Source organism: Halyomorpha halys, unplaced genomic scaffold, assembly GCF_000696795.3.
Source record: "Halyomorpha halys isolate HHAL.00 unplaced genomic scaffold, Hhal_1.1 Scaffold90.1, whole genome shotgun sequence".
NCBI classification, from domain to species: Eukaryota; Metazoa; Arthropoda; class Insecta; order Hemiptera; family Pentatomidae; genus Halyomorpha; species Halyomorpha halys.
The window spans coordinates 672,776-684,118 of record NW_027109220.1 but is presented as its reverse complement, the minus strand read 5'-3'; the positions used below and the strand labels follow the sequence as shown (position 1 = coordinate 684,118).

At 32.3% G+C, this 11,343-nt stretch overlaps 1 protein-coding gene across 1 annotated transcript in view; it reads left to right on the top strand.

The window, feature by feature from the left end:
- The window catches only part of LOC112211008 (uncharacterized), a 38,077-nt gene that overhangs the window by 22,746 nt on the left and 3,988 nt on the right, over positions 1-11,343 (top strand). The window contains exon 2 of the mRNA XM_067047417.1: positions 1,279-1,389. Coding sequence (XP_066903518.1) covers positions 1,279-1,389 — 111 coding nt within the window. The remainder of the gene's footprint in view (positions 1-1,278; positions 1,390-11,343) is intronic.

Genomic DNA, 11,343 nt, shown 5'->3' with positions numbered 1-11,343 from the left:
TTGGTGAGCTCATGCCTCCTCAAACCGGAACAAAAGATCAACGTTGTCAACCAGTACTTGTTCCCGGGCCTTGTTTACCCTCTCCAGACTGCTCCCCTTAAAAAGATTCCAGAGAGCGAATTTGTTTATCGGGTGAATTAAAAAATTGTGAAATGGTGAAATTGGAGGAGCAGAAATGAGAAAGAAAAATAGGAATGAATTGAAACATTTGTATTTGTTGTACAGACCGAAAGTGATTGTAAAAGCAAACTGTAGGGAAAAAATATTGTTTATTATATCTTATCATTATATCTCTGTATATCTGATTATACCATGTATGTTTAATTTATATATGTCCAATTACGGATTGATAAGTATGCTGTGTGAGATAGCAACCTGATGCATTTAGGCAGCATAGATAAATAAAGTATTTCTCTTGTAAGTGTACAAATTATAGTTTTTCAAAAGTACGTTTGTTCCTTGAAATATTTTTTTCTAAATTTCTTTGGCCACTTCCAATTAAATACTGGGAAAAATCGTTCCGCATTTTTGATAGACCAGAAAAAATGAAATGACCTCAATGACCTTTGTGGTGAAACTATTTTCTCAAAGTGTATATATTGGAGCATTTTTTGTGTAAGTTTCATTGACGTATGAAATCAGGGGCCTTCTTGGAAGGTGTAACCAAAATAAGGTGAGAAAAATAATCAAATTAACTACTATAAATCAGAATAACATTTTATTTATAGGAAAAAATTATTTTAATTATGAAAAAATTAAAATTTATATTTGTACACCTCAAAATTTATAAAAATTATAAAAATAAAATAAATGGATTCCATTCAATTCAACACCCTGGATAACATTGGAATTCATGAGAATTACTGAAGATTAAACAATTTAGAGTTTAATAAATACATAAACTTTAGTATTAATTACATAAATCTACTTGCTAGTTGTTACACAGTAGATGAGTGAAAGAAGGAGTTTTTGAAAAAACAAAATCTGTAGATAGTTCTTTTTATAATGTAACTTATGCATACAGTGGCGTACCTAGTCCCAGTAATTGTTATCCTAAAAATAATACCGTATCTCCTCTCATTAAACTAGAAATTTAGGTAATTGATTTTTCAATAAAAATTAAAAAGTTCACTACCATGGTACCCATTAGTAAACATACTCGAAGCCACCTCCACTCCCTATTCTAGTTATGCCTCTATATATACATAGATATATATGTATATATCACCTTTGTTAAATATTATCTCTGTATATTTATAAGAAACTTTTTTGTTCTAGTTTTGGTGCCCTTGTCATCGACAGTAATACCGCTTCCGATTTACAAGGTGGGATACTCTCTCAATGCCAAGGGTAAAGAAATCTACGATGACGAAGGAAAATTGATTACCTGTAAGTTTAATTTCAATCTTCTGTTAAAGTTATTAGTATTATTTTTAAAAGTTGGCAATAATTATGAAGTACAGATAGACTTAATTATAGATTTATTAATATTACAGATTTATTAAGGTGTTGTGAACTCGATTTGTCTGTTTTTTTGACTTAGCATTAGTGTTATTTTATCTGATTAGTCGAGTAGTAGATTATATTTAAAATTTGTAATTTATTAGTTGGGTTAGTAAAAATGTGTTTGATATGAGAGATATGGTTGATTAACAAGTTTTATGCCATAGCAACTACTTAATACATTGTTTGTCCTTTTTTTTATCTTACTTTATGAAACTAATATGGACTCTTCTTGCATGCTCCTAGTATCGTTGACAAACAAATTTAAATTGTGTTTTTGTATAAAGACACATGTTCATGACACATGTAATGTTCAATTGATAAAGGTCGTTGAAAATAATTATGAAATCATTGGCTATTGCTACATCCAATTATCGATTAATAATAGAGTATTTAAAAGATAAATAAATCTGTACTGTGACGTAGAAACATTCTCCTATGCATAACTTTTTCAAATCGAAAGTTTTAAAAAAGCTATCTTCTTCTGCGATCTCAGATATTACAAAATGATATTGCAAATAATAATTACTAATCGTTATAGGTCGCTAGATTTTTATACGGGATTCTCGCTAGGTTGTAGGTTGTACTATCGCACTAGCTCTGGCGTGATAATTTATAGTACAAGTAATGACAGTGAAGTAACTGTCACGTTAAATATCACAAGTATACGCTTTGACAGTGAACTATCGTATAGTGTCCGTTACTGCGGCAAAAGTGTTAGCTACTACCGTTGTGTAACTATCTTATAGTCACAGTCATGATAGCATTCACACGTTTAAAACATTGTTTTTATATATTTTCTTTAAAACTTAAATTTGCATCAGCCCCAGGCCCGAAGAATGATCCGCCCCGGGTCTCAAAAGAAATTCACCATAGACCCCCCAAAAAAAATTTACCTAATATCTTAAAATTGCAGGAAGATTCGATTTGTTTCGCTTCCTCTCCTCCCAAGCGATATACGACTGCAACGACAAAGTACTGTCACGTGAGAGGTGACTTACGACCGATAAGAGTTAAAATTGCTCATTATTTATCTTATCATATCGTAAACTTATGAAAATATTATTCATTTTAATAAATATGTCCACATTGCGACTAGTGAATAAGCTAATCAGGTTATGATATGATCATATATTGTGAAGATATTTCCCATGGGATATATAACTCTAGGATACTATAAAATATAGTATATACATAAATACATAACGATACAATGATTGAATATATTGCAATATATAATGTAGTAATACAATGACTATTTTATGTTAGGTCCTACGCCTCTTATGTTTCTGTGAATATATTCTTTATTCTACTGCGAATAGATTGGGATTACAGTTTTACCAGCATTATTTACAGTTTGTGATAAGTGATTGAAGATTTAGATATGTAATAAATGGATCATTATTGACTGATAATACATGTCACCGGCGTAAATGATGAGGATATTCTTGGAATTATTATGTATCTTAGTTGTGTAATTGGTGTAAATTATAGACCAAAAATAAAAACTTTAGCATATTTATTATACTGATAAAAGAAGTATGAATAAGTCAAATTATGCTTTAATTTCAAGGTTACTTACTACCCCTACTAATTTGAAAACCCCAAAAATTGGTAAACTTTACATTTGAAAACCTATTCATACCATAAAAATTGTAGTAAAACATTTTATTCAAAGGGTTATTAAAATTTCATATCATTGCTAATACCCCTGAAGTTAAGAAATCGAAATTTTATAGCTATAATGTTGTGTTTGAATGGAAAAGACAATTATTATTGTGAACATTAGTGACAGGTAAGAAGAAAGTTTAAATTAAAGATCTTTTTAACATGATTTATAGGATAGGGATTATAAAAAATAGAAAAAAATAATAAGTAATGTAATACTATGCTATAATACTATACCAATAAAATAATTATATGAAAGACAAGATAGAAACTAAAGACAAAAGAATTTTAATACATAAAATTAAATTCAAAGATTGTCACAAAATATAGATTGGCAAAACATTAATAAAGTTAGAAACAAGAGTGAATAAGTTTGGAAACAGATTTTCGAAAATATGAGCAGTAATGTAAATGTATAATACACCGTTGGAAATCCGAAGTTTCTAAATGGGAATAATATCGTATAACATATAAATTCGTACAAGATTGATGGAGATTGACGTGCAATAATAAAAAAAATAATAAACTGATTCTATAAATGAGCGAATAAGAGTTTTTTTTCCATCTACTTGTGTATGAGGCAAATTTACGCTAAACTGCTAATTTTTATATTACGCTAATATTATTATAACAATTTTAAGTCACACTAATTGCTTAAATAAATCAAAAATAATTTTAATATTCTTATACTTAAAATTTTGTATCTTTTCTCACTTACATAATAGCTACACATCATTGATTTAATATCTCATACAGTAAAAATTTATAGTGCCGTACCAATAATTATTATTTTTTTAATAATTTATTTATTGTTATTTACAACTGTATGAAAATATATTATTATTATTATTATGGCACTACGGTCCTGCAAGAACCCGGGCCTCCTCCACAACAGCCAACCATCTGCCAACCAGCTCTCTTGCTTTCTCCTTCCATCTGCCAACCTTCAAGAGCTTCAAATCCTCCACATCGTCCAGCCATCTGGGACATCCTCTTTTTCGTTTTCCATCTGGTTTGCCATAAACCATCTTTTTGGATATCCTTTCATCGGGCATCCTCTCAACGTGTCCTAACCATCTTAATCTTGCACTTTTAATTAACGCCATGATGCTGGGTTTCCTGTACAAATTTATCAGTTCTTCATTCCTTCTTCTTCTCCAGATTCCATTCTCCGAGACTCCTCCCCATATCTTTCTCAATAGCTTTCTCTCCCAGGAGTTGAGCATTTGCTTTTCTTGTCAAGGGCCATGTTTCTCCCCCATAGATCACTACTGGCCTTACGATGATTTTGTAAATGACCACTCTCATCCTTTTAGAGAGGGCTCTAAAATTCAGTATTTTCTGCAGTGAGAAATAACATTTATTTCCTGCTGCTATCCTGACCTCTATTTCGCTCTCTAGTTTGTTATCATCTGTAAACCGCCTTCCCAGGTACTTAAACTGGTTTACAGAAGTGAAACTGTGGTCTCTGAACGTCACTTTGCTATTCTCTTCCTTATCCTCTCTTGAGCTTTTCATGTACACCGTCTTGCCTTCATTCACCTTAAGGCCCTATTCATATGCTGCTTCTTTGAATTCCTGGAATGTTCCTTTTAATGCTCCTTGGGTTCTTCTCAATAACTACATTATCTGCATATGCTAAATGTTGAGACAGTCTATTGTAAATGGTCCCTCCTGGATTAGTTCTGATTGAACGAATAGCTACCTCTAATACTATATTAAATAGAAGAGAGGCCAGAGGATCCCCCTGTCTCAAGCCATTCTCCACTGAAAATTCCTGGGACAGCGAATTTCCAAGCTTAACTCAGGTAGTGTTCATAAGAGTCATTTTTATTAGCCTGAATAGTTTTTTCGGTATGTCTACCTTTACCATGGCTTTTAAAAGTTCCTTTCTTCATTCATAAGCTTGTTTGAAGTCCACGAATAGCAGATGTAGGTCTATGTTATACTCATAGCATTTTTCCATTGCCTACCTCAGAGTGAATATTTGGTCAACTGGCGATCTACCGGGCCGGAACCCTCCTGGTATTCTCCTACAATATTTTCCGTGAAATCGGACACTCTTTTATGTAGAAGCACTGTCAGTATTTTATAGGTTGTGCTTAGTAGAGCAATGCCTCTATAATTATCGCATGTCAGCTTGTCTCCTTTCTTGTGTATAGGACATATTGCTGCTCTTATCCAATCTTCTGGCATATTTTCTTCCGTCCATATCTTCTCCCAAATTAAAACATAAACTGCTTCCCACAAATCATTGCCTTCGTATTTCATCATCTCTGGAGTTATCTCGTCAAGACCAGGCGACTTATGGTTTCTCAATGATTTAATAATGTCAATAATTTCTTCCTTCTCAGGAGCATCCACTTCTTCTGCACCATCCCGCTCCTTACCCAGGAGTTCATCTAAATTGAAGATTTCTTCAGCTCTTTTCTCAGTGGCTCTTATGTTTAGCAATTCACTAAAATACTGGTACCACCTTTCAAGAATTGACGTTTTTTCGCCAATCAGCTCGCCTTCTTTCCCTTTACATAATCCAGTGTTGGCTTGGAAACCCTTTTTTATTTCTTTTACACCTTTGTGAAACTTTCTGGATTCTTTTTTCTCCCAGGATTCTTGCAACTTTTTAAGGTTTTCCTTTTCTTGTGCTCTCTTCTTCTGCCGACATAGTTTTTTGGCTTCTCTCCTCTTAGTCGAAAATTCCCATACACTTCTTCTGGTCTTTCTTTTTAGCATGTTTAACCCCGCCTTATTTCTTTCTTTGAGAGCTATCCTACACTCTTCGTCAAACCATTCGTTTCTGGGAGCTGGTTCTTTCTTCCCTAGTACATCACTTGCACTTTCTATCACAACATTTTTCAGTTTTTTTCCATCTATCATTTATAGTTGTGTTATGTATAATGTCATTTTCTCTCAGTCGTTCCCTTATTTTATTTTTGAATTCTTCTGCTACTTCACTTTCGAGCAGCTTTTCTGAGTTGTAGATATGTACTCTATCCAATGTAGTGCACCTTCTCATAGCCAGCTTTTATCGATACTAGACTTTTACCATGTGGTGATCCGTGTCACAGTCCGTTCCTCTAAACGCCCTTACATTTCTGATATCTGATGCATGTCTAACCTCTATGAGAACATGATCTATTTGGTTTCTGGTCAGGCCATCCGGCGAGATCCATGTCTCTTATGTATTTCTTTATGTGGGAATTTAGTGCTACTAATGACCAGTCCCTTTTTCCATTGCAAAGTTAATTATGCGATGGCCATTATCATCTGCCTATGGTAGCTCTGAATGCCTCTTCTTTACCTATCTCAAGTCGCCTATGATAATTTTTACATCGTGCCTCAGGATTGAGTCATATTCTCTTTCCAATGTTCCATAGAAAATATCCTTCTCCTCCTCTTCCCTGTCTTCTGTAGCGGCATGTACGCACATAATCGTGATTTTGAAAAACCTTCCTCTAAGTCGCACTGTACAAATTCTTTCACTGATCAGTTTATACTGTATTATTGTGTGCTTAATAGATTTTCTTATCATAAAGCCTGTTCCACACACATCTGCATCGTGACCACTATTAATAAGCAGATAATTTTCTAATTCCATCGTTGTCACATTTCTCCAACGTATCTCCTATAGAGCAGCTACCTCAACTTGATATTTATCAAGCTCATTCTCTAATATCTTGCTTGAACCTGGTTAATTTAATCCTCTTACATTCCATGAAGCAATATTAAGTCCATATTTCCATGTCGGGGTCAAATACCTTGTGTGACTGTCCGTATATCCAATGCTGTGTGTTGTTTTCTGAACTTGTGAGTTTTTCTGGTTGGTGGGTAGTTAACCCACCGATCCAACCCTCCTCCTTTATTCGGGCTTGGGACCGGCAACTAAATCCTTGAGAGCCAACAGGCGGAGTTATATATAGAGAGTTATATTTCTTGTTGTATATTTATATATATATACAACAAGTAAATTTGCTGTAGTGACATGATACAAACATGTGGAAAATCTACCCATTGATAGAACTCCAATAACATTTCTAGAGGAGAAGATCTCGATGCCATCTTCTTTTCAGACCCCTAGAAGAATTATTAGGTAATGAAGGAGAAGCCAGGTTAGAAACAAGTGGATTTGGTTGTTTGGGAAGTTTATCATGGAAGGATTGGTATCTGGACATCCTGATGGATGACTTGATTCGTGACAAAGTAAGGAGCATTAAGGATTTTACAAAGGATTTTGGACTGTAAGGACTGGATTCGGGAGGAATTTCATGGTTTAGTGGAGCCCCAAAGCTTAACCCAAACTCCGTAGGTCCAGATAGGCCTCATAATAGTCATGTAGATCAGTCTTTTGTAATGGATTGGCAGTTTAGACTGTTTGTCTAGTAAATGTTGTAATAGATAATTATTCCATTCAATTATCAATATGTTTCTGAAGATATTGTTTTCTATCACAATAGGATAATTAACTACAATAATAAAAATAATAAATTTTTACAGCTACAACCCATTAAGGGTCAGGGGTGCAGTAGTTTTAAGGAATTACTGTTACTAGACCAAGGCTTGTGCAAGAAGATGATTTGATGAGAATTATACTCGACCGCCAGACTTTTCCCCTATTAAGAGTATCCACTTTATCAGGCTGGGTTGCCCCGGAAGGGCTCCCAGACCCATAGAGGTGACTCACGGCTATAGTAACAGAATAAAAAATTATCTGTCACAGCTAGATTCGAACCCTGGTCCTTGGAGTAGTACTGTGCCTTACCATTGAGCCACCTCACTCACCAAAAACAGTAATAATTATCAAAAAAAAAAAAATAATCCATAACCAAAACAATAAATAAAAAAATATATATACATATATCAAAAAGGAAGTAAAATATATACACACACAAGGCAAAACATAGGAATTAATATTAAATAGGCACACAAATAAGCTTGATGTACTATACGAGTAGAATCAGTTGATAGTGACCTTGATACCTGATATGAATTTTTTATAATCAGGACAAATTTAATCTTTGTATCAACTTTGAGGCCAAGGAAAGACTAATCGGAAACTTACAAATTGTAAAATGATTAAAACGTGGAAATTAGACAATGCATATATAATATAAGAACAAATTGTTATTTTAGGAAATATAGTTCCTGAGATGGGACAGATTAGACTCTGAGAATAAAGAATATAAAGAAAATTAAAAATTAATAATATAAAAAGTGGAGAGGGGACAGTATAGGATCCGAGAATAAAGAATATAAAGGAAATGAAAATGAAAGAAATGAATAATAACGAATATAAAAAAATAGAACTTGCTTTGTTTAAAATAAAATTGGGAACACCTGAAGGATACAGGTTGAGATCGAATCAAGAAATCTATAAGGAAATAACCGATCTGGAGACTGACGTTAGGGTGGGAAGTCTGAGGTTCTATGGACACATCATGAGGATGAAACCTGAAAGGCTAAACCGTAGAATTTTACAACGAATCTAAATGGACGCTCAAGGGAGTAAAGGTTCTTGTGGGAGAGAAGCGCTCCAGAAAGGGTCTTGCATGGTGTGATGAGAGAAAATGTTGACATGCAGAGCTCATGAGGAACATATGGGAGAACATGATACAGATGAAGGAGAAGCATTAGTTATGATAAGCGAGTGGTTTTCAAGGCCTTTTCGTGAAAATAACAAAACAAAATAGTGTGATAGTCGTGGAATCGTTGGGAAATTAAAGCTTTTGCGAGGTTGATCTACTGTTGTACTCATTTGGGACAATATAAGCCACTATTAAGTTCATTTTTTTTTTGTTAGAATTTAGAATAAATACATCTTCTTAGAAATATGTTAAATGAAAAAAAAAAAAAAAAAAAAACTGATGACAGTAACCTTGTGAGTTTCTCCATTATCTGTTAATGTTTTAGCTCATTATCATGACTGTGCTCAAGATGACTAACACTAGTTCATTTCACACTTCCACCACTGATTCACGGTTTTTGTTTTTTCAAAGAATCATGAGGAATAGGAGATAACGCCTTAGCATATATTTACATTAATCATTCCGTTTCTAGAATTTTTCATATTTTTTTTTTTATTCTAAACTTTTTTTCCGTAATGATGGTGCTGGAGAAATCATTCGATGGTCCAATAAGAGCAAATAGAAGGATTCTTCGTAATAGCTATAAATAAAAAAAGCACTCCACTGAGGGTAAATAACTGAGTTGCCATTTTCATCCTTGTTCAAAATTTTCACCTGTTATACCACGACAGTGAAAAAACAAAAACGGTTAGAAACTTCATGACCAATTCTCCTTGTATATGAAATGTGAACAGGAAATTATTGGAGAAATCTTATCCCCCCAATTATAGAAAGCTAGTCCACTACACAAAAATAACTGTCATGCTCCAATACCAGTAGCACCCCTCAATCCATTTTGTCGAACTACATACTGCTACATATTATATTTAGTAAAACTTCCGAAAATCCATTAATAAAAGGAATTAATATTGTAACAAATCCTTTTTAAACGCTACACTCATAAAAGAACAAAACATCTTTTGTGAAGCTAATATTATAGTATTAACCTTATTAGTAATATATAGGGAGATGGTCAGGGTTGCGGTCAATAGTGAAACAAAAATAGTTTACAACTATTTATTTTCCAGGAAAATAAATAGGAAAATAAATAGTTGTAAACTATTTTTGTTTCACTATTGACCGCAGCCCTGACCATCTCCCTATATATCAATTTTTACGGTCAACTATACATACATATATACTTATTAGTAATATATTCACAGATATTTATTTCTTTATTTATGAATGGGAATGGTTCGAAGCTTTCCCCAGAATAAACTTGTGAATTACTGGACCGATTTACGTACTGTGTGTTTTTAAATGTTCCCTGTCACCATGGAAAGGTTTGAAGATGTTGAAATCCTTGATTTCCGATATAAATAAAGTTATAAACAAAATTAAACGTTTTTAGTGCGTAGCTCAGGAAGTATACTTTTTTTCACGGTTATTATATACCAATGGATTTGTCTCTTTCCGAAGAATACGAAAAAATACTGATTTAATTAAACGATATTATATTTCCAAAAAATTATATAAAGATAATGAGACTGAAGTGTAAGGTAGGTGAAAACATTTTTTTTTTATGAAATAGCAAATCATATTGGTTTTTTGCGTCGCCTGAAACCCTTGAATACCATTTTTCAAAGAAATTTAAAATCAAAAATGTTTTATTTCTAATTTATTTATTCTCTTTATTTTTATTATTATATTATTCTCTCATTTATTTGGTGGATTTATTTTTTTTTTCGGTGACCATTGTTCATATAATCCTTCACAACTCCTCTGTATTTTATCCAATTCCTACGTTAATAAAACTGTAAAGCTATAAATAAGAAAGCTGAATGTCTGCACTTTTAAAGTATATATATATACATACATACATAAATAAATAAAACTTTTCAAACGTCTTATTTTATATCTTCGTTCCTAATTTATTTAATATGATCCGGTCTGTGCCGATTAGAGCAGTTTATGGAGCCCTAAATTATTCCTATGTTTTGTTGAATCTTGCTAAAACTATTTCCATTTTTTGCATTTTTCAAAAAAAAATCAAAGACGACAATTTTGAGCTATAATTTTATTTTTCGATTTTTTCGAAAATTTGTATTTGAACAGTATTATTTGAATGGTGATTCAATTTCCTGTAAAACATAATCATTGAATTCACATCATTATTAGCGAAGATATAACCTATTAAACTATTCAAATCACTATTATTATTCAATTTTAGATTAGATATTATTACCATATTACCATATAGTTTATACTGTTACTATATACTGTTATTTACCGATATAAACTAAATAAATAAGCAATAAATTTAATCATTAATCATATGTATAATAATTTGAATAATAATAATAATAATCTTGTTTACTTTTAACTAAATATATTAATTATATCAAACTTTCAATTGTTTTCAGTTAATCTCAATACATCCCCATAACTAGCAATAGCGAGGCTATATATACTTTAATTGTCAGAGTGAAAAACTAATAAATTTCATATCTTTAAGTTAATTTGTTTTAATAAATATGATCCCAGATTAAGATTATTAGGTTATTTATTACAGATTTTCTTTATTATTAAGGTTTATTTGTATTATTATTTA